The sequence below is a fragment of the Chenopodium album genome, chromosome 15 (genome assembly GCF_948465745.1).
Source record: "Chenopodium album chromosome 15, dcCheAlbu1.1, whole genome shotgun sequence".
In the NCBI taxonomy this organism is placed as follows: Eukaryota; Viridiplantae; Streptophyta; class Magnoliopsida; order Caryophyllales; family Amaranthaceae; genus Chenopodium; species Chenopodium album.
The window spans coordinates 50,549,152-50,573,873 of record NC_137848.1 but is presented as its reverse complement, the minus strand read 5'-3'; the positions used below and the strand labels follow the sequence as shown (position 1 = coordinate 50,573,873).

At 30.1% G+C, this 24,722-nt stretch overlaps 1 protein-coding gene across 5 annotated transcripts; it reads right to left on the bottom strand.

The window, feature by feature from the left end:
* Positions 1-5,165: 5,165 nt before the first annotated feature.
* Positions 5,166-9,730, bottom strand: LOC145583293 (putative mediator of RNA polymerase II transcription subunit 26b). 5 transcript variants are annotated; one of them, XM_081640517.1, is made up of 9 exons: positions 8,170-9,714; positions 7,938-8,006; positions 7,735-7,817; positions 6,942-6,994; positions 6,690-6,802; positions 6,525-6,552; positions 6,102-6,406; positions 5,909-5,999; positions 5,166-5,756 (listed from the first exon to the last, which is right to left on the bottom strand). In XM_081640517.1, exons 1-9 carry the CDS (start codon positions 8,746-8,748, stop codon positions 5,635-5,637), a joined length of 1,443 nt encoding a protein of 480 aa, XP_081496643.1. In that variant the 5' UTR covers positions 8,749-9,714; the 3' UTR covers positions 5,166-5,634. The 5 variants fall into 5 exon arrangements, with proteins under 5 accessions (XP_081496643.1, XP_081496642.1, XP_081496641.1 ...); XM_081640516.1 differs by having other exon boundaries at positions 6,690-6,805; positions 8,170-9,710; XM_081640515.1 differs by lacking the exon at positions 6,525-6,552 and having other exon boundaries at positions 5,909-5,996; positions 6,102-6,446; positions 6,690-6,805; positions 8,170-9,730.
* Between the last annotated feature and the right edge of the window lie 14,992 nt (positions 9,731-24,722).

Genomic DNA, 24,722 nt, shown 5'->3' with positions numbered 1-24,722 from the left:
ATAGGATAAAAATCAATGCAAAAGGTGGCGTTTATAGTTTTTATCATGTAAGAAGCTTTGATGAATTGAAGATCGGACAACAATTTTTTAGGGCATTATTCAGTAAATACCCATGTTCCATTACAATGTCAAGGTTCTCAAGAATTATATTCGTGGTTTACCAGTTCTCTTTTAATCGTAATATTGAGAACTTTATATATTATAATATTCTATTAAAATCGTTCCACAACATGAACATAATACTCCCTCTTTTTTTTTTTTTTTTTTTTTTTTTTTCTTTTTTTAATGCATCAGTTTAGCGGATATATTTACCGAGACACAACTGTGACCATTAAAAACTTTAATTGGCTATTAGAAAAATTGTAACAAATTATATTATGAAACTAGAAATTATGACTAATCTAATGATATATTATATAATAACATTTATTTATTTATAGAGGTGAAAAAAATAAGTCAACCATGATATGTGATGTAATACCCGAATATTTTATGATTTTATATATAGTTTATTTTTATTTATTAAATAACTTTCCTAATCCTATAATTTTTTTTATTTTAGAGTTTGGAAAGGTTTAAAACCCTATTTAATTTTAAACAGGACTCTCTATTTTTAAGCATATATAAACTATTTTAGCCCAAGTTTTTGATAAATAAACCTTGCTGCCGTATTGATATTAAAATTCCTATCTCTTTACTCCATTATGCTCGTGGCTTAAAGCTAGCTGTAGCATAATTTCCATTAATTCATATAATAAATATTTATCTCCATGATAAACCCATTATTATTAGTTTTCCCAAAATTACAAGTTTTATGCGTGAGTTTTATTTTTGATGGTGGAGTATCTTGTGCGTGAGTGCGGTTCGCTTAATTGTTTCCTGAATAAAAGGTAATCACACCAATCTTTGGAGATGTTTGTATTATATTTCATATTATTATGTGTGATATGATTTATTATTTGTACTCTGTATTATTATTATGTGTAAATTTTATAATTGTAATTCGTGTGATCAAGTTTGTATATGTACATGATTGATTATTGATATTATATGACTTGATTGGATATGAGTATCGTATTACTTTTATTGTTTACGATTGATAATTTCTAGGGTTTTAATGTTGTTGCTATAGGGAGTATTGTTTTATTGAGGTTTTAGGGTTATTAATGCAGAGTATTATTTTTGGGTTGAGATTTGATTATTTCGGGTGCTAGTATTATTACCCTAAGAGTTGAGATATTTATTAATCGAATTGTTATGTTATTTGGGAATTTGTGCCATTGTTGAGATATACATTATTAGTTGTGAATGATTATTTGATCAAGTATAAGATCAAAAGGTTGAGAAATTATTATTTTGTTCTTGGTTTGAGGCTCGGCGTTATAGACCTTAGTCCTTGGCATGTTGGTAAGGAGATAATGATCATGAGTTAAGAATGAGGTACAATCTTTACTATTTATTTTTCTATGGTCCCCTACAGTGGGAATTGACCCGTATGTGGTCTGGTTCAAGGTAATTTCTGGTTATTGGGAGTATTCAAGTTTTTATTCTTGTTGGTTTGTTATTCGAATTACCCTTGTCCAAGGCTAGGTATAAAACAAAGAGCGTGGCACACTTATTGGTTATGAGTTAATTGAGTGAAGGGTTGTATTATATTATTCGAGGTTGAGTTGATAAAAGTTATTTTTTTTTTTAGAGTACAATGTGTTATGTAGTTTTGAACTACATTATTTAATTGAGCTAGTAATGTTAATTATTCTATTATACTCTGTATTCTGATATATGGTGATTACTCAGCTTTTTGCTGACGTGTGTGTTATTTTGTTGTGCTACTTGTGTCTGCGGCCATGTCTTTTTCTTATGGTGGCCCTGCGACGATCTATTTTGGAATTTGTCCTTAATGGTGAGCAGACAAGATTGTTTTAGCAGGTTGATCAAGTGATCGTAGCTAAAGGAGCTCAAGTGTTTCGATTAGTTCGTATAACGAGTTTGTAAAGTTGTACAAATAGCTCACCTAGATTATTGGGTTGTAATTATTGGGATTTTGTAAGCCTTAGCACTTGACAGATTGTCGAGTGTGGCGGTAATACCTCCGATTTAGGTGTATGCTTCCGCAATTTTATTTAAAGGTTGTTTATTTTCCTTTATTTATTGTTTATTATTGCTAGTAAATCGGGGGTGTTACATGTGAATAGTACAAAAGTCAAAGTAATGCGTTTTTAAAAAACGAAAGGAGTAACTTTTTTAAATATATTTATTTACTACGAAAGTACGGATTTCGTATAAGTCATTAAAGATATTAATAAAGATATAAGAGTGTCTTGACCAAACAAACTCTATGTTGCAAGGAAGAAATCTTATTGACTTATTGTATGAGGTATGAAATAAATAAGAGAAATCTAATTAATTGGACAAATTATACACAATTGAAAGTTTCTTGGTGATTTTATTCTTTAATTAGTTGGAAGTCAAGGTAAATCCTTGAATTCTCATTAAAAATTGTATGCAACACGTTAATTTGCCTCCTCGCTATTTAGAAAGAACACTTCCATGTTCATCTAAATAAAAAATAAAATACCTCAAAAAAAATAAAAAATAAAAAAATAAAAAAAAGTCAAACATTAAGTACTCCGTAATTTTTAAAAATACGTTTGTTTAATTTATTTTGTTGCTTTTCTTATGCTTTTAGTTTTCTGGCCTAATTGACAAACACACACTCTCTATCTCTGTGTAAAATCTCATTATATTATTATATATATATATAATTTTAAAAAAAATAATTGTAGTCTATAATTAGGAAAAGACGAATTTTGGTAGACTTTGTACACCAAGTCTAAAAGTCAATTTTCTTGAAAATAAGATAAAAAAATATAAATAAAACTTTATACGAAGTATGATTATAAATTGATGAATAGCCCTAAATTAACTTATGTCGATGTAATTTAGATAATACATTAATGAATTATAATTGATTGTAATCTGTTTTAGTAATTTTAATTTTTGTTACAACGCGTCATCGTACAACCTAATATTATAATCAAATAGCATATTACTAATTCGAATGGACTAAAGTATAAGATACGCAGTTGCTTTATATTCCCTAAATTAAGGTTAAAGTAGCAATTGTGATGAATATTGAATGAAACACAAAATATCGGCTTAAAATTCCAGAGTTCTTATACTAGTTTTTAATTATACTTGGTATTATATTACTTCGTATATTGTATAACACGGTATTCATATTAGTGTTTTTTTTGGTTTAAATTGACCAAGTTGGTCAAAGCACATATTCCCGCGTCTATTTTGGTACGCTACCTCATTTTAGTCAATTACTTTATTTCTAGTGTTGCAACTTTGTGATCAAGGTCTTCTATTCTGTGCAAATTCATTGCATGTTCACAATTCACAAACAATACCAAGCAAGCAATATACTCATTTCTCTTTTTAGTTTAGTCGGTTTAACGGTTGTTAATGCATAATTTTAACCGTTAGTTACTAAATTAATTTAAATTGGTAGTATATATTAAAACGAATGAATTAACGGCTTACAGAGGACATGATGGATCTCAAAAAAAAAAAAAAAAAAAAAAGAATGTTAGTTGGAACAAAAGAGTGTTGAACTGTTGATAAGACTCCACTTTAGTGGTGGCATGGCATGATAACATCAAGAAGTGGGCAACCGCAAAGTGTAGCAAGAAGAGAGTATATGATATGCGTAGCTAAGGCTAAGCAGTTAGTTTGAGAGTAGGTGTCTCAATTATAACTAAAGTCTACCAACAACTAACACTTTTATTATTAATGAAGATAAATGATGCTTTGCTTTGCATTTTTTTTCCCCTTTTTTTATTTTTTATTTTTATTTTTTTATTTTTATTTTTTACTCCGTATTTTTGCGTCTTTGTAAAGTTGTCTGTTTTTTGTTTTTTTTTTTTTTTTTTTTTTTTTTTTTTTTTTTTTTTTTTTCAGTCAGCATTTTAGCATGCTATATCTATATTTCTTGCTCATTAACTTAGCTCCAAGGCCATTTTGGCATTTTCCATCTTTATTTCTCTTTGGGGTAACTATGTTTTTTTTTTTTTCATAGATCCATATCATTATATATACTCCGTAGTAGTTTCAACTCATGTACAAAGTCTTTTATGGATTCGAACTATTTTTAGAATAAAACCCCTTAAACTAATTAATACAGTAGTATGTAATAATTCTAACTTTGAAGTTCATCAACTATATTAAGGAGTTGAATAGGGTTTATGCTCGAAATGCACATTTTCAGAAGATTGTACAATATGAAGTCGAGAATTTATGACAAAATGCATTCATTCAACATAGTAATTAAGCTACATGTATTTCTAAGTACTTCTACTTTGAGAAATTATTACGAGTAAATGTTTAAAAACATCGCACATCTTTGATGACTACGTTTAGTAATTTTTTTTTTTCTCCTTGATAATCTAGATTTGACTTCAATACTTCCACTTAGGCACTAGTAGAGTTATAGCCTATAGGTAGTATCAGCACTAGGCCACTAGTGAAGTTTGACTCATTGCAATCACTAATTTAACTGAAAGTCAAACAATTATATAATTCTATCAAGTAAATAAATAGCTAAAATTTGTACATTATAATTATGATTTTTTTTTTTTTTCCCTAAGTCCTTCAATTTGAAAAACATAATGGAAATTTTGCTGTCAACATATCAAAAAATAATGAACCATAGGGGCACACAAGTAATTATCCAATATCAAAAAATATTTGAGTACAGAATAAATGTCTCTGCTCTGCTCTCTATGATTAGTGATTTACTGGACTAAACATGTTACTATGTACCAGATCTGAAGAATCTCAAACTTATGTTACTCCGTACCATTATCAGTCAATGACATCAATGTATCGTTGTCTACCACCAAAGTATGAAGAACATTTAACATATTTCACCAAGTGTTTGGTTGAGAGAGGTTCGAGACAAAATCCTCGTCCCTATTTTTTCGGGTAAATACCCAGAACTCCCCTGATTTCCAAAATACCAAAAATTACTACGAAGATTTGTCTATCATCTCTCAAGTAAACGAGAAATTCTCGAAAATTAGATGCAAGATGAACTAAATTCTCTTCACCCCCCGGCCAATCCACCACCACCCAAAGAGGGAAAAAGGTAACCACAAGTGTACCAAAGACACAAATTGCAGAAGATCCTTATTTCTTTGCAGATATATACTCTATATCTTGTGAAGTAACATATGTACTTTTATTTTTTGTTACATATCATAGTAAGTTTATGAAATGCACATACTTTCTGTGCAAATCTTCATGTATAAACCAGGTTTGTAACAAAAAGAGCTGTACCAAGGGGATAGGGGAAAACAGTCACTGAAACACACTCCGGTAAATAAGATCAGTACGCTGATACTAAGGTGTTCAAATGACTGATAAATCAAGAAAGAATGTTCCCGGAGGCTTTATTCCCCTAACACTGCAGAATCGAATGACCAATGAGGCTTCATCCTCCCCAAAATGTCGGCTAAGCTCAAACTTCTGCCAAAGAATTTACAGCTAACTCTCAAATTGTAGGCATGTAAACCACCGAACTGAAAAAATTCGCCTGATGTCAACGAGAAAGGAAGAATATCACACAGATTATTTCCTGCCATTCGCCCAATGCCTGTTGTTGCCAAATTTACCAAATGCATTTGGTTTTGTAAGCCCCTGCTTGGGGATGTCATGTATCTCCATTACTTGTATGGTCCTTTGCCTCTTTGCTGTTTATCAACAAAATTAAAAATGACAGTCAGAAGTAAACTTCGGTCACTAACTTCAGTTAAACTAACTTGGAATTGGAATTAATGACACGTCTGCTCATAAAAGAGTTTGCACATTGTAAACCGAGAATTAAATGAGAATCTCATATTACCATTCTCAGCTTGTTGGTATCGCTCCTGAAGTTTCCTTTTTGTGGCCTCTAGTTTCTCTTGGACATCATTGTCACTCGAAGGTCTCATCTTCTGATCCAACAAGCAATGGAAACATAATTTAAACCCTAAACTTTCAAAAACATTATATTATCCCGAGAACTAATAATGGTATAAATTTTGGGAACTTGATACCTCAGGTTGAGGAGGTGGCCTTCTCTGGATCACTGGTTTTTGTTGAACTCTAGAGTCTTTGTTAATATACTGTTCACCATTGGGTTTTACAGGTCTACCAGGGCCAGATTGCACGCTTATGGGCTGGTTAGGCTTTGAAAGGGGCTCTTGCCTTTTCGTTTGTTGCACCTTGTTGTCCTTTGGAAGGGGAGTTACCTGTTTAGGTTCTTCTCTTCGCTTAGGAGGGTCTTGCTTAGCCACTGAAGGCTTTCTTCCAGCTTCCCGGGCTTCCAGGTTCCTGTTAAATTCCCCACCCTTTCGAGGATCTGAAACAACATTTCCCCGTTCATCATCATCATCATGATTCTTAAGTGGGGAATTCAGAAAAAACCAAATAACAAAAGCTATATAAGACTATGCTAAAGGAAAGGAAGTGTAACTCACTTCCATCATCATCCATGCCATCAAAAAACTTCATGTTTGCAAAGCATGACCCAGAGGAACAAGAAGAAAGTCAGTTTCAAAAAGCAAGGACCGTTATCATCAATCAAACAGCTTTGGAACAATTCCTAATAATAACATAATGGCATTGACAAACAAATGAAGTACCTGATTAAAATCCATATGTTGTGTTGAGAAAAATACTCCCTCCTCCAATGGTGGAGAAGGAAGCCCTTCTTCTTCATCAACTGTGGACGGGTTAACAGAATCAGGGGTACCTCCTTCTGCACAAAAGGGGAGAAGATGGGTCAATATGAAGTTATGATATCAGAAATTAGATTAATCAATGCCTCCTGCGATCATATACTTGCATGAAGTATCAAATACAGGATAACACCACCAAAATAAGCAGAACGCTACCTCCAAGTTCTTGGGAGGCTTTCACCCACTCATCGACAATAATCTTCCATCCACTGTCAACACAAAACAGCGATAACACTATTGACAAAGGAAAATGGGTGAAATAAACATTGCAGTAAAACGATTAAGAGTTATATACGGATATCACAGTATGCAGCAATTTCATATTTTCATGTTCATATTTGGAAATTCAAACAGCTAATTACTGAACCTAAAACAACCATCACGTGTCACAAAATCGAACATCTGATTCCATGTTCATATTTGGAAGGAAAAGAATATACTATGTCAAAAATTAAACAGCTAATTACTATGCCTTACTAAATCAACAATCAAGTAACGTAGATTTGAACACGTTCACATTTGGAAGGGGAACATAACCGAAATTTAAAAAACTAATAACGAGTAATAACTGTGCCAATATTTTAACCACCATAACGGTTTGTAGATTCTTAAAGCTCTTTAAAGCCGGAAAATCAGATAGCATCATACATCATCTTTGCTTGCCATTTCGTACTTTCATGTCATTTTCATACTTCACTACCATCAACTAGACAATGATGGGTCTACATTTGCATTTTGGAGATACTTTGAACAAACATGCTAAACTCTTAAACAAAAGCAGCAGCACTAGTACTAATCAAGCATAGAGGAAACACTATTAAGTAACATGCCAAGCTCTTAGACAAAACACAGCACTGATCATTCATTAACAGAGGCAAGAACTCAAAGTACACCAATATGCAATGGACAAGACACATGATCAGTTCATTTGTTAATAGTAGAAACATACTCTATTAACGCCCGAGCAAGATGACGAATGTTCTTTGCATTATGTCTTCTAATGCGATTAACAGCCTTCCCAATCTCAGTTGTCTGAAACCAACACAATTTCCTTTAGATCATAATTCAATCCAATCAAGACTAAGCAACCTACTCCTACTATAAATTAAAAACAACTTATAACCATCAACAACAAAGGATTGAAGCTCAAACCTTTAGGATATCAACATCCAATTGCATCAACTGCAACCTCCTTAACGACTCGAACAACACAGAATCAGACTACAATAAAAACAGTTACGAGAACAACAATTAGAAAACCCTAGTAAAAAACAAAAATCCAATCAAAAAACACAGTTACACATTCCTAGCATCAATTCCATTAAACAACATCATCAAATAAGACTGAAACAACCATTTTCGAAAATGTATCAGGAAAATCTACCTGATCCTGGCTGTTAAGGAGTATCTCCTTAATCCTCAACACCTCATCAACAACCTCCCTAGCTTCTTCAATCTCATTAGTCAAAGCCTCAGCATCATCAAAACTATAATTACTCTCATGATTCAAAATCATATCCAAATCCAAGTTAGCAATATGTTGATCAATATCATTTTGATCATACTCATTTTCCCTTGTTGTACTATTAACCTTACTCCCTTTACTACCACCACCACCATTAACATCATCATCAACATTAAACCCATCATTAACACTTTTGATTACCACCTTAACATCACCATCACAACCACCTTCATCAACCTCGGAAACCGCTAACTCGACTCGGTCACATCCTAAACACCGCGTTAATCGACATGTGAATAGCAACTCAGCGATTCTCTCTCTCCTAACACGGAATTCCTTAGGACAATCTGTAGCTGCCACCATTATTGCGTGCTCGATTATATCGAATATATCAGAATTTGCTCTTCTGAAATAATCTCTCCAATTATCAAGACCAACACCCATTCCACCTCCTCCTCCATTATTATTAGTTTTATGACCACCTGCTTTTGAGGTCATTTTTGATCGAATTCTCAATAACTCAGATCGTAAAAACTTGTTTTAATCAATACCCAGTTGCTAAAATCACGGAATTTGATAATCCAGATTTTTATAATCCCAGAAATAAAATTCCCAGAAAATATAAAAATTAGGAAAATGCGAAATTTGGGAGAAATTATTCGATCAAGAGAATACGATCAGAAATTAAAAGAGAATCGGAATAGAATAAACTCAATTGATTTCTGATATGGGATTAACTTTATACGCAAGAATATTTTATTATATTCTACCAAAATAAAAAAAATGAAAAATATTTTTTTTAATAAAAAAAAAACTCTGTATCTTCTTCGGAAGATGAAGACGATTGAAGTGAGTTTGAAGAGATGGCAAAAAAAAAAAATTAAAGAGAAAAAAAAAAAAAAAGGGGCAGTTGAACAACAAATTTAAGCAAGGGAGCAACAACCCAACCCAGAAAAACTAATTAAAACAAGAAAAAAATAATTACAGACTTATTAAGTTGAATTAATAATAAAATTGGAGTTTAAATTGATTTTGGGAGTTTCAGAAATAGAGAAAAAGATCAAAGCTTGTAATTTGTTTTTGTTTTGGTGTCTAAAATTTTTTCTGGAAATTTCACCCAGTATTTTTTATGGAGGTGGAACATGAATTTGACAAAAAGGAGGTAGGAAAGTGAGAGGAAGAGGAGAGAGAAAAAAGAGAGGGGATTAAAATATTGAAAATAAAAATAATTGGGAATTGAGAAAATTTAAGGAAATTGGCCCCTTTCTTTTGACTTGATCCTCTCTCTAATCACAATTCTTTCCTTCTAATTATCTTTGTTTTTGGAAAGAAATAATTAAATTAAGGAAACAAATAATGTGATATATTGAATTTGATTTTATTATTTATTAGGAAGAGAGAGAAAATCTAGAGAGATAGATAAGGAAAGATATTGGAATCAGAAATTACATAGACATTTCTCAACACACAATTTGACACAGGAGAGAGCTCATTTGCTTAGACAAATTCTGTTTGTTAGAATTTTTATTTTTTTTATAATTTTTTTTTTTATAGTGGCGGGGCGGCGTGGGAAAATGTCTATTTGTTTATAATATAGAGTATTGCATTGAGTAATTCCCGTAATACTCCGTATTATATTTGATGTGAACTACGACTTAGAATAATTTAAAGTACTCATAGTCCGTATTATTTTTATCGAAGTACATAAGGTAAAATAATGAAGAAAAATAATTAAAATATTTTTAGTTGATTAATCTTTGGATATAGTTTTGATCACAAGAGATTTGTTGCATTTTAATTTTATTAAAGTGATCATTGATTAGGAAAGTTTTTTTTTTTTTTGAAATATTATCTGAAAGGATCTTACGTTTGGCGTACTTATAAAACATGGATCAAAAATAATTTTTACAAGTACGGAGTATATAATTATCTTTAGTTGTACATGTATAATCATATTATCTACTCGGACTAAGCTACAAAAATAATATTCAGTAAAAATAATTTTAATTTCAGTTCAGTAAAAATCAATAATTTTAAAGAAGAAATATAACATAAAATCATTAAAAATAATTTCAATTCAGCAAAATAATTTCACTTCACTAGAAATACTTTCAGTTTAGCAAAAATGAGGTGAAGTAAATGGGGCCTAATTAGAACACTAACTAATTTATTGTATAATTAATTACAAATATACAATTAAGCATATTTTAGTAAGTAAAAAAGGCAAGTACGGAGTATATAATTATCTTTAGTTGTACATGTATAATCATATTATCTACTCGAACTAAGCTACAAAAATAATATTTAGTAAAAATAATTTTAATTTCAGTTCAGTAAAAATCAATAATTTTAAAGAAGAAATATAACATAAAATTATTAAAAATAATTTCAATTCAGCAAAAATAATTTCACTTCACTAGAAGTACTTTCAGTTTAGCAAAAATGAGGTGAAGTAAACGGGGCCTAATTAGAACACCTAACTAATTTATTGTATAATTAATTACAAATATACAATTAAGCATATTTTAGTAAGTAAAAAAGGCAAGGTATATCTTAATAAGAATGGTGATGGGTTAAGTGCCGTAATCATCTTCAAACTATCTTTTAAGATGAGTCATTTATAATAATTAAAAATAAAAAATAAAAAAAATAAAATCGTTGTATATCTTCTATACTGTATATATAAATTGGTCTCAAAGATATGCAAAATTGTACATTTATTATGTAAATCATCTTATCATGATACTGTTGTTATTGCAAATTTGCAATTGGTTGTTGATATTATATTTGTGATTTAAGTTTCCAAAAATAAAAAATACAAGAATAAAGTTGGATGACTTGTACGTGTTACTCGTGAGTCATGTTGCACTAAACATGCACATTAGATTGTTAAAGAAAGTTACGACAGCGGAAAACCCTCTTATCAAAATGATATTTTTAAGGGTTCCATAATTTTCATTCTTTTTTATTTCATCTTTGAGTTGTACGTGTTACTCGTGAAGCTTTTCTACCAAAAGAATGTGGCAAATTCCAAAAAATTCAATAAGACTACCGACCTAGAGGCATGTCGAGAATTATAATACGGCGTAAGGTTATTAATGAACGTAAGTTATATTATACGGAATAATAAATTAATTGGAGAAACGGAAACTGTGTATAATAGTTTGATTTTTTAAAACTCTAATATATGCACTTAATTACTTCATATTTTAATAATAATTTTGCTTAAGCTATAATTACACTTGTATATGTAAGCTAATCAACAATAATCTAATGAGGTTGGAGCTAGGGTTAATAGCTAGATTAGTAGCTCATTTAACCCTAATTACAATTACTTATCACTCAATACATCAATTCCATATATAGCTTTTGTAAAGCTCGGTTAGCATTTTAATCAACTTTGACTACAATGATGCTAGGGTAATTGAAGTAGTCAAATTTGGATATATAACTACTTAATTGCTCAATTAGTTAACCATATTATTATATAATTAATTCATTTTTATGGTTAACCATATAACTATAGTAGTAATAATACTTCGATTTTTGGAACCCTAATTAATACAATTACCTAATTAATTACTCGATAGTTTAAATATGAATCTAGTCAAGCTATAATTATCACACGTGTATGTATGCTAATAATCAACATATAGACTATATAAGTATATATAGTACAGAGCGAGGTTGGAGGGTAAAGTAGCAAGATTAATTCCTTTATTAAATCCTGACTACAATTACTTACTCAATATGTCAATTCATGCATCTCTCATTATATCGCCATTATATCTACTTTTTATAAATATAGTTAAGTTGCAACTGTAATATTTATGTCTTAATCAATTTAGACGATAATGAGGTTGGAGATACTAACTAAAGCATTTTTATTTTTGAAATACAACCATTTAATTACTTAATTTAGTTAACCATATACTACAATTAATTAATTATTAGAATATAGTGAAATCCAAATCAAAAACGTGTACATATAGACTATAATACACTTTTTGTTATCAGAGTGTGTGATACCTTTTGTCGGTTTCTTAAAAGTTTTTTTTTTTTTCTCCGATGAGGATTCCTAGTTAATTTTTTTTCCCCGATGAGGATTGTCGGTTTCTTAAAGTTAATTTTTTTTTCCCTGATGAGGATTCTCTCTCTCTCTCTCTCTCTCTCTCTCTCTCTGTTGTTCATGGTTGGAATTAAATCTAGGTTTAACGTACATTATTTCATATATTAAATCTAGGTTTAACGTACATTATGTCATATACATTCGCATCTTTCTTAGCTAATTTGAAATTGACAAATTAGGCACATTTATTGAAAGTTAGAGTGAATTACACAACGAATCAAAAAGTTAATGTTACACATTTAGTTCGTTATTCATTTGATATGATTTTGATTTTATTTAATTTATCCAATTAATCGTGGGATCCCGGATCCCACCATGCGTGGGATCTCCTATAATAATAATTTTGCCTTTAGTCCTTATAATACTAGCTTGTATTTTGTATATATTTATTGCATTGGTTTCACTTTGTCTTTTTTATATGTTAATCCTTTTTGTTTTTCATTTTTAAATACATATAAGAAAAGTATACTTCCTCCGTTTCTTTTTAGTTGACACTTTTTTTAGTCACGTTTGCCAATGCACTAATTCAATCATTAATATCTTTAATCATCGATAAGCAAAAATTATGAAAAGTTGATATTTTGAAAGTATATAACGTGACGAATCTAGCAAGATCCCACATGAGTACATGACTATATTTTTAATTGCGTATAAAGCACAAAACACGGTCAAAGGGAGGTGTGTGAATAGTGCTAAACTCAAAACGTGTCAACTAAAAAAAAAACGAAGGTAGTATATTTTAAGAGAGGGGAAAGTATGAAATCCTGTAATGAGTGATGGAGAGAGATATAAATAACCATTGCGAACGTTGTGATGTTGCACTTATTAATTATGCATCTACTAAAAAGAAATAGTTGGACTTTTTGGAAAAATGACAAAAAACTTAGGGCCAGTTCTGATTTATTGAACTGAGCTCAATTAAACTAAATTGAACTGATTGGAGCTGAATTGAACTGAACTAAACTGTATAGAGCTGAAATTAATTGTTTATGAGAGTAAAAAATTAGGAGCTGAACTGAACTGAATAGAGTTGAAATGAATTATTTAAGAGAGAAGGAAATTAAGAGCTGAACTGAACTGAACTGATTAGAGCTAAACTGAACTGAACTGAATTAAACTGAAAAGGCTCTTATTGATAGATGTACTTAGGCCTTGTTTAGTTCACCTTATTTTTACTTATTGTTGTTGTTGTTGTTGTTGTTGTTGTTGTTGTTGTTACTATTATTAAAATAATAATAATAATTATTATTATTATTATTATTGTTATTATTATTATTATTACTACTATTATTATTACTACTACTACTACTACTGTTGTTATTATTATTATTATTATTACTAGCGTTATTATCATTATTATTGTTATTATTATTATTATAATTATTACTATTACTATTATTATTACTACTATAACTATTACTATTACTAATACTATTATCATTATTATTATTATAAAAAATAGCACAAACAATAAACGATAATAATTAAAATTTCATTATAAGCTCCAAATCATAAACGTTTACAAATATAATTTTCATTACAAGAAGTTCCGAATTTCCTTCGCTATATTAAGTTGTACTTCGTTCATTACAGCCTTACGATTTTCGTTAAATAAATCATAATCTGCTCTTGGTTCCATTTCTATACCATTATCAATGGGTATATCCAACTCATGTAATCGAATAAAATTGTGAAGTGTGAATGCAGCAACCATAATCGCCAATTGATTTTTAGTGTCCATATTTGGCATCATTGTCAGTATTTTCCATCGAGATTTTAATTTTCCAAAACATCTCTTGATCGTTGTTCGGAGTGAAGATAATTAAAATGTTCAAGTATGCCTTGAGGTGATTCGGGCATATGGATTCTAATATCTTTATCTTTCATTGGACTCAAATATCCCACGGTGTTCGGATATCCAGAATCTACTAGATAATAATAATAATAATAATATTAATAATAATAATAATAATAATAATAATAAAACATCAATATTGATTAAAATGAAAAGTAGAATACTGAAACAATTAAAATAAGTTCAGATCAGAAAAAAATAAGTTCAGATCAGGTCAGATCATATTAGAAAAAATAAGTTCAGATCAGATCAGATCAAAAAATATAAGTTCATATCAGACCAGATCAGATAAGCAAATATAAGGCGAACTAAACAAGGCCTTAGTGTACAATAATTATACATTTATACTATAACAGATAATAACTTTAATGCTTATTTTATTTTTTGAAACCTTTTTGGAAAATGTTATACATAGCCCTTTGGATTATATATAAGCATTAAAAACACTGTTGAAAATTGTTTAAATTTAGAAAATCTTGACAAAAACACACTAATTACACTGATCTGCGCATGTTTTTTTCATGAATTCCTAATTTTATACAATTTTCAAGAGTGTTTTTAATACTTATACTGTGAGTACATGTATAGCATTACCCTTTATTTTAATATTAACCGTATATTAAGGGTGCATTTGAACTTTACTTATTAGACATGATTTAATTTGATTGGCTCTGACTACCATTAAACTTTTTTTTACAGGCGAACAAAATGCAGAGATGATCTTACGGATAATTTTTTTTTAGATGTATTTTGAGAGATAAGTTTTGTTAATAGTAATATGCATGGTTACCTTTTATACATTAAATTTGTTTTAAAATTATAATTTAATTTGTTTTTATTGGGTTAAATTTTTTATATTATTAAGTTAATCTTACATATCACTTTATTTTCTCCATTTTCTTTTGCTTGTAAAAACTAAAAAAACGTCGTTATATTTTTAAAAAGAAATTTGATAAAATGGTAATGAATAAATTAATAATAAAAATATGTAAAAAAATACTTATCCATTTCAAATTAGAAGATGACACATTTTGACTAGCTTTTTGTAGTTTTATACTGTATTAATGTGTAATTCCAAAATATTAATATAATTTTTTTTATTTATAATTTTTACCTAATGATTATTAGAGATATTTACGGATTTATGCATAGACAATTATGATTAATGTGATAAATAAAACGTGTCATCTAATTTGAAACGGTAGTAATAATATCTAACAGGCTAATGCTTTGTTATTCTTTGATTTAGAATAATTTTACACAATTATGTTTTTGTTAAGACTGTGTTACACGTAAAAGAAAACGAAGAAGTGATTTGTTGTCCAAACAATTCTACGGGCAAGAGGACTCGGCGGCTTGATGACGAATGACGAAAATGCCAAAATCAGTTAACAGGAAACGCTAAGACAATGAATTTGGATTATGGGGACCTCTTGGGTTACTGCCACGTGTACCTTTTATTTGGATGACGTTAGATGTGACGGTGCCACGCTAGTAATAACATGAAAAACGACGTTTACTCAGTTTTCCGACACATGGGAGTTTAATTTGAGAAAGGTCAAAAACCTCAACTTTTTTTTTTTTTTTTTTTTTTTGGAAAAAAGAAATTAAGTTTTGGACCTTTTCTTTTTAATGGGGTGAAAAAAAAGTACAAGTAATTGGAATGGATAAAAATTATCTGTTTTTGGTAAAGTCGTTTACTTCACTCAATTACTAGGTACTCTATCCTATGGGTTAACTAACTCACAAGAGATCATTATTTTATAATTTCATGGGTTTTTAGATTCATTAGCTAACATCGTTATAATTAAATTGGTTTTGCAAATTTATCTTCATGGATTAACTTCGTAATATTCTTCTTAGACGGATAATTCAATTGGTTTTGCAAATTTATCTTATTGTTCTATACTCACCTATACTTATCTTAATTAAACTTTACTTTTATATACATTTAGTTGAATGTGATAAATCCTATTAAGATGATTAGCCTTTTTTTTTTTTTTTTTTTTTTTTTTTTTAATTTTATGTGAACAAAACTCACTCATGGTGAAACAACTGAAAACTTACTTGAATTATTTTGATACGAAGTATAGTATTTAATAATGTATTAATAACAGTTTTGTAAATAAATCATTAACTTTTATTAAATGCGGGTCACACAAATATTGATTTTATTTACGAAAATATTATGATATCTGAGATATTTTGTTGATTTATTATTTATAAATGCCACAAAATAAACGATTTTTGTTTATCTTGAAGATTAGTTGGGGGCTTCCTCTTATTAATAGGTTTCGGAATCATGCCTTCCAATTATCAAAACAAAGATTTTGTATTATTTCAATTTTATTACTTTTTTTTTTCCAAAAGATATGTTAATTTATTGTATCATTACTATTCAAGTGTGATTTCATAAATTGGTAATTGAATATAAATGGGTTGACCATGTCTTCAAGAAAGGGGGGGCGGGGGGGGGGGGGGGGGGGGGGGGTTGACCATATAATTAGTCAGTGAAACGGGTCAAACCTTACAAAGTACTGGAGTATATTAGAATAAAGATGTAGCTTAGTATGGTCAGAAGCTCAAAGTAGACCACCGCAACCTAACTATTTACCAAATTTTGTATTACTAATTAATTACGAAAACAGAGTAATTAAAAATGGAGGAAAAAAGAGTATTATATTTACCCAATTTTCAATTATATAAAGTTATCTTAATCTGCTTTCACAAAAAAAAAAAAAAAAAAAAAATGTTATCTTAATCTATCTCACTCACTCAATCGATTTGAATCATGAATTTTTTAAAACTTATTTTATTATTTGTAAATTAAACTTGGATTGCTGTCGTAAACTTATTTTATTACTTGTAAATTAAATTTAGGAAATTTTTTAAATTATCACCCAATATCAATTTTTAAAATAACCATCCGTTTAATTTTTTATTTTATTTTACCACGGCTTAAATTAAAAAAATTACTCAGATTACCACCCATTTCAAAATTTCGGTCGATTTGTGTTATGTGGACCCACCAAACGGCTAGTAACGGCTATGTCTAAGCATTACAATCAGCCCTATCTTCACTCCACTTCTCCCTTAAACTAGTTTATTGAGTACAAGACAACCTAAAACCAAATGAAAACAACTGAAAAAAACCAAGAGATTGCTGTCTGAATTGCCACTACTACTAATCATTTTCTTCCTGTCACCATTATGAGTCGTTGGGTGAGGCCCACATAAGAGAAATCCACCGAAAATTTGAAATGGGTGATAATCTAAGTAGTTTTTGAATTTAAGGGGTAGTAAAATAAAATAAAACTGTTAACGGGTGGTTATTTTGAAAATAGATACATTTTTGGGTGGTAATTTAAAGATTAACCTTAAACTTAATTGGATTGCTGTCGTAAACTTTTTTTTTTTTTTGAGGGAAACCTTTATTTGAACTTAGGGTCCTTTTCATTCACTTTATTTTCACTTATTTCAGGTTTTATAAGTTCAAATAAGTTTTGTTCAAGGAAAAATAATTAGTTCAGTTCAGAAAAAATAAATTTTGATAAGGGTAACCTAAATTAAAATTACAACTAAATAATTAAGTTTTAATAAAATTTGATAAATTAAGTTAAGTTCAAATAAGTTTAAATAAGTTCAGATAAGTTTAGATAAGTGAAAATTAGGGGAATCGAACACATACCTTAATTTGCTTTTTTTTTTTTATTTAGTTGAATTACTAGAAATTCGGTGAAAAAATCAGGGCCTAAACATGAAGTCAAAATATGCTCTTAGCACTAAGTACTTCATATGAGATCTAATAGAATTAGACCTGTCAATTGGGTCGGGTTCGGGTCAATCCGGGTCACGGGTCATTTCGGTCGAGTCACTTCAAGTAACAGGTCAAGAAATGCTCAACCGGCTCAACCCTATCCCAAAGTTTCAGGTTCGGGTCAACCCAACGGGTTTAGAACAATTTTATTAATTTTTTTTTTCTTTTGACTAATTTTTAGTAATTTAAAATTTTTCAAGCTTACTTTTTTTTTTTTTTTTTTCAATTTTTAATCAAACATTTTCACCATATTATTTTTAATTAGCCATTACATGCTACATAATTTAAATCGTCACCATTTCACCAAAGCACATCAATTCCAAACTAATAAAAAATGATAATAAAATAATAAATAAAACTTTTAAACATCCAAACATTTAAGGAGGAGGTCAACATTATTATATATGTTCAGTATAATATATCTTTTGACATAATATCAACAGATCTATTAATCGGTGGCATGACAGTGATGTGTAGGGGTGAAAGTAATTCGAATTAAAACTGAACCGAAAACCAAAATGAATTAGTAATTTGGTTTTGAATTTTTTGAATTTAGATTGGATCGGTTTGGAAAAATTAAAATATATGGATTACGGATTGGATTCGGTTTGGAGTTTAAAAAAATCAAAAACCGAATTAAAAACCGAATTTCAACCCATTACTTTAAGTCCAATTTTTATGGAAAATTTGTTAAAAATAATCCCAACTTTCACATATTCGTTTCAAATAATCCCAACTTTGGATTTCACGTATTCGCTTCAAATAATCCCAACTTTGGGGTGTATTCGCTCAAAACAGACCCATGTGACTAGTAACTTGTTAAGCAGGTAATTTTTTTTTGTAAGTTAATTGACACGTGTCATCGTGTTAATTGTTGAAAATATATTAAAAAAATTAAAAACAAAAAACCCAACCCCAAGCCCCCAACCCACGACAAACACCATCGTCGGGCCTGCCATCTGCCTAGCCCAAGTCCCTAGCCTCAGCCTGCTGCTGCCAGACCCCCTCTCCCATGCGACCACGCTGGCCCACACCGACACCGTCCTAACCGACGCCCCTTTCCCTCAAACAACCAATCCCGCGGCCCTCACCTGAACTCCTTAAAATATCATCCCCCACTGCATAAAAATCCAAGCTGCACCTTTCCCCCTCCATCGAAACCCTAGCTCTAGGGTTTAGAAAGTGGTGGAGGGGCGGCTGGCGGTTTTTATGCGGTGGGGGAGGTGTTTTAGGGATTTTGGGTGGTCGGGTGGGTGGGATTTCGGGGGGTTTTAGGCTACAAAAGTGGTGGTTTTGGGGGAAAGGGAGCTACCGGCGTGAAAGACGGGGTTCTTGCCGGCGCGTGGGTGGTGAAGGGGGTTCCGGCCGTCGCAGCTGCTGTTGTGGGGAAGGTAGTTCGTGGGTGGTGGCTAGGTTACATATTTTTAAAAAAGTTCTTATTTTTTTTTTAAAAAAAAAAATTTGTAAGTTTTTTTTAATTTATAACCAATCACATGGTGACACGTGTTACCTTAACCTATTATAATAACTTAGTAACCGGTTTGGGCCTGTTTTGAGCGAATACACCCCAAAGTTGGGATTATTTAATAATAATCCAAAGTTGGGATTATTTAAAGCGAATACGTGAAAGTTGGGATTATTTTTAACAAATTTTCCTTTTCTTTTTCAAAGTATCTAACCACTTTCCCCTTTCATATATAAATTAAAAAAAAAACTCTAATCCTCAATTCTACTTTTTCAATGTCTTACTCTCTCTTAAAGAATGTAGTTAGGCCCTGTTCACTTCACCTTAAAAAAATAATATTCAATAAAAATAATTTCAGTTCAGTAAAATTAATTTCAGTTCAGTATAAATAATTTCAATTCAGTAAAAATCGGTAAACTTAAAGAAGAAATATAATAAAAAATTAGTAAAAATAATTTCATTTCAGCAAAAATAATTTCATGTCAATAAAATTAATTTCAATTCAGTAAAAATAATTTAAGTTCAGTAAAAATAATTTCAGTTCAATAAAAATAATTTCATTTCAACAAAAATAAGGTGAAGTGAACGGGGCCTTAACAAGAAAAGGTTGAGTGATCATGGGATTTTTTTGGGTGAAGTTCGGGTTTCGGGTTTGAATGTTGCAAAAGAAAGGAACAAGTTTTGGTTTGGATTGGATTCTAATTTGAAAAACCGAATTAATTCGGTTTGGTTTGGATTGGATTAAATCTTAATTCGATTTGGATTGGGATTGGGATTGGGATTGGGATTTCCGAAACCGAATTAATTCGGATTGGATTCGGTTTTGGCTATAATCCAAACCGCAAACCGAACTTTCACCTCTAATGATGTGGGTTATGCAGATTCAATTAGCGTGGGTCAATAATTTGTGTAATAGGTGATTGGTGTGGAGTTGAGCAAGATTTATATAAGATAGATAAATGAGAAAGAGATGAAATGAATGCCCAATGGTAGACAAACGATCAAACTCAATCAATAAACTATTATTAATTTTCAAAAATATGTATTTTTTTAATAAGAAAACCCATAAAATCGGGTCGACAGGTTGGGTTCGGGTCGGGCTTGACCCACAAATTTGCGGGTCAAACGGGTTCGAGTTAAATCGGGTTACTGGTCAAAAAATTTGTTCCAGACCCACAAAAACGGGTTGGGTCGAAAATTGACATGTCTAGGGGCTTGTTCAATTCAGCTTAATTTCAGTTCAGTTCAATTCAGCTCCAATCAGTTTAGTTCATAATTTTCTTCTCTCATAAAATATTCATTTCAGTTCAGTAAATGTGAACAAGCCCTAAATAGGATACATTTTTTTAGTCATTCTGTTTTGTTCAACTTATTTTATTGAACTTATATGAGATTGTTGAATTAATTTTATTTATTTATTTTTTATTTGTCATTGTATAAAATAAACTGTTTTTTTTTTTTTTGAACGAAAAAATAAACTTATTTTGTTGGAACTTACTTATCTTGAACTTATCTTTATCAAAAATCATATTGCATGAAATAAGTCTTATTTTATTTATATAATATTGAAGCGAACATACTTCCTCTAGTTAATTTGATTGAGTTTGCCCCACTTGTTGCACCAGAGTTTAGCTCCAACTCCATCTGGATTCGACTCGGGTTGCACACCTTGGCTTATGGGGTATTCATAAATTCTTGATCTATTATTTCTAACTAATCATAGTTACTTAGGGCATGTTCTGATTTATTGAACTAAATTGTTTATGAGAGAAGGAAATTAGAAAATGAGTTGAACTGAACTAGCTGAAAAGAACATATTCTTACTACCACGGCGTGCGGAGTATAAGATATAGAAGGACATGATGAGTAAGTTTTTTAGGTAGATATGAAATGTCTTAAATATTCTTGGTACGTTTAGTTGGTACATGGTTTAGAATTCCTTAGATAAAGTCGAAAATTATACTCCGCAATAAATATGTTGATGTGACTCCGTGAGAATGCTCAAAGCCGAAATGAGTTAAACATGGTAATTACCGTCCATATCTGATTGTGACTGCACAGATTGAGAAGGAGAAACACCAAAATTAAAGAGAAATTAATTAAACTTATATATAGGCCACACATTAATTTTTATTTTATTTTTGGTTAAAATGATTTAAAGATACACGTAATATAGATTATAAATAAATGAAAAACAAAGAATTCGAACATATATATAAACTACTGTTCATACAGTAAGCGCTTAATTTTTGTCACTAGGTTAAGACCTTATATTTTAACTAGACGTCACATGACATTATCTTAAGAGTTAAGAGTCATTGCTAAAAGTCTCAATTAGAATTAATTAGTAGGCGATTAAGGTCTAATCTGTAGCTAGGTGTTTGCGAATGATTACTTGTGATTGTCCATCTTCAAAAGTCCAATCACATCACTAATGGAGTGGTTCACTTGGTTGTTTGTAGGAATTATATTTATAAAGTTTAGTGTGTATATCAATACAATAATAAATACTAGTACTATTTCTCTTACGAAGTTTATACGGAGCATGTTATAAATTAAACAAAGTCCAAATGTGCTTGAAATGATTTTTTAACAAAGTCCAAATGTGCTTGAAATAATTTTTTCTTTCTATTGATTCTAATTTATGACAATATATGTGTGCACAACTAATTTAGGATATCTCTAATGGTTAAGTGACGTTAAAGGTTCAACTCATCAAAAGTATAATTTCAATATTGGTTTTATAGTTATCAGTTTATCACCCCCTCCCTCCCACTTCACATGAGAGTTACTTTGGACTTGTGATATGGATTTTGCATGGCCTCCTTCATACATATCATTAATTTTTTATCACTTGAAAAGAAGTGTGGATAAAATTTTAATATGCAACTTTCTTATCATGCTAATTTTTGAAACCTTATTAAAGGGTCAGTTCAACCAAAATGTTAAACTAATGTAAAATGTTAAAATCCCACCATTAATTTATACTCTAAGACCACTTATGACTTATCACATAATTTACCGATCAACAGTTTTAGCCTTTTAGCCACACATTTTTAGCTACAAAATTCTCCAATATTAACCCACAAGCGTAAAACAAATGTAATTTGTATCATCCCACATATAAATTACTTATCAATTCATTTTTTTTCTTCGTTCTTTACATAGATTCAAGCAAAAGCAACTGTTTTGTATAGATAGCACATCAAGCTACATGCTTCAATGACCAACAACTCAACAAGTTTTTCCATCTTGTTGAAAAGTTTAGAGCTATCCTACTAACAAAATTAAACACTTGGAATTGTCCGTACGTGTAGTAAGACAAGAAGAGTACGTAGACGATATCCATCTTTTATTCTTTTTAATTATTTATACGCATGCATACGTAGTGTATAAGTTATATGTAAGCTGTATTTTAAAGATGGTGAAAAAAAAAACATAAGTTATTTCTTTCATTCACTACAAACAAAATTGTCGAATATCTCGGCTCTTCCAATTTTTTTTAGTTGATATATTTTGACTTTCAATACTATTTACAAACTTCTATTTAACGACTATACTTTATATAAAAAGATAAGATAATTAGAGATATTAATAATTAAACTTGTGCGTTAGCACACGTGATAAAAAAAATACGGTGTAAAAGACACTATAAAAGTTACTCCGTATGAAGGAAAATACAAGTGTTCACCCCTTCCACCCCCCACCCTCCCCTTCAATTCATTTCCTTTCCCTCTCTTTAAGTTTTGTTTGTGATAGCTACCCAAACATAATGTAAAAGTACGTGCACTATAGAGTATATATTTAGAAATCTTAAAAGCAAGATAGTAATTTAGCTAGTTGAGATGAAAAGCTAAGATCAAAAGGTATTTTGCAAGAAAGTTATAAGTAATAAAGCTTATAAGATTGAGGAAATCACTCTAATAGATACATATTACCTTTCTCTTTTTCCTTTCCCTCAACATCATCATGGTATATGCTATACCGATATTTAAAATTTATATTATTTACACAAACTCTTTTGATTGTTTTTTGTACTCGTAATATAAAATACAGTGTATTCTATATTTGTTACAAAAAATATAATTTGGTCAAATAATATTATTGAATCACATCTTGATATAAACTTTTACATAAAAATTAAAAATCAACTTTTTATAATTTTTTTCGAAAACATATTTAAATATATTAATGATGTACGTTAACAATTACGGAGTAACATAAAACTCAAGACGTCAGAATTTTTAAAGCATAGACGAAGTATTTATTTTAAAATAACTTTGTTGGTTAAATTTGCTAAATAGGCCTAAATATAATTACCCTTTAACCTTAAATAAGCCATACCAAATACAATAATACAGGTTTTATCCAAAAATAAGAAACATTAGTTAAAAAATTAGAAAAAATATCTAAAGAAACTTTCTAAAGATTTAGTGTTAATTAAGAAAGCAATCAAGATAATGTATCCACTAAGCACATGGTAAAATAGAAATAATAAGGTAATGTTGAATGGTTGATAAAATAGTTTGGTGCGATTCCAGCAACCTGAATAGTCAATCCTAATCCTAATTTAATTCTATCCACTTGTATTCTCTTCTGTCATCACTCCTTTTATTTTTTTTTATTTAATTATTTTTAATTTTGCCACTTTCCCTTTCCTTTTCTCTTCATTTTTTTTGGGTTTTTCTTTTCATTTTGTGGGTCAAGCTGTATTATTGTCAATTTTCTTGTGGCATTGAGTGTGATAGGTGTCCAAGTTAAGTTAATATTAGTAAGGAGCAAATTAATTTGGTTGTTTGTGAGGTTTTCCAATGTTTTTAAGATCATAAGTATTAGTTAAGGTCGATAGATATGTATGACTTTTGCAATCATTATAACAATACTTCTCATCCGCCAGTTGATAAGTCAAATTAAGGTTAATTTGGACATGCTAATTAGATGCTTTTGGGCCAAAGTAAACCGTATCAGATTCAAAAGACCAAATTAATTCAAAGTACTACTTCAAATTACCAAACCAATCCTAATGGGCTAGCTAATTTGCAAGCTCACTTTCTCATGGTTTCAAAACCATTCTTTAAGCCTATTGTTCATTACATATATTTATAAGAGATTTCAAAAAAAAAAAAAAAAAAAATGTTGATTTCTTTCTCCCCTCCCCCCCCCCCCCCCTCTCTTTGGACATAAAAAACAAAAGTTAGTGAAAGAG

Excerpts from the sequence above, each read along its gene's own strand:
- LOC145583293 (XM_081640513.1), bottom strand. The coding sequence starts at position 8,748 with ATGACCTCAAAAGCAGGTGGTCATAAAACTAATAATAATGGAGGAGGA. Across the intron at positions 6,995-7,734 it reads CTTGCTCGGGCGTTAATAGA|TGGATGGAAGATTATTGTCG; the intron begins GTATGTTTCTAC and ends TTGTGTTGACAG. Across the intron at positions 6,000-6,101 it reads GGCCACCTCCTCAACCTGAG|AAGATGAGACCTTCGAGTGA; the intron begins GTATCAAGTTCC and ends TTGTTGGATCAG.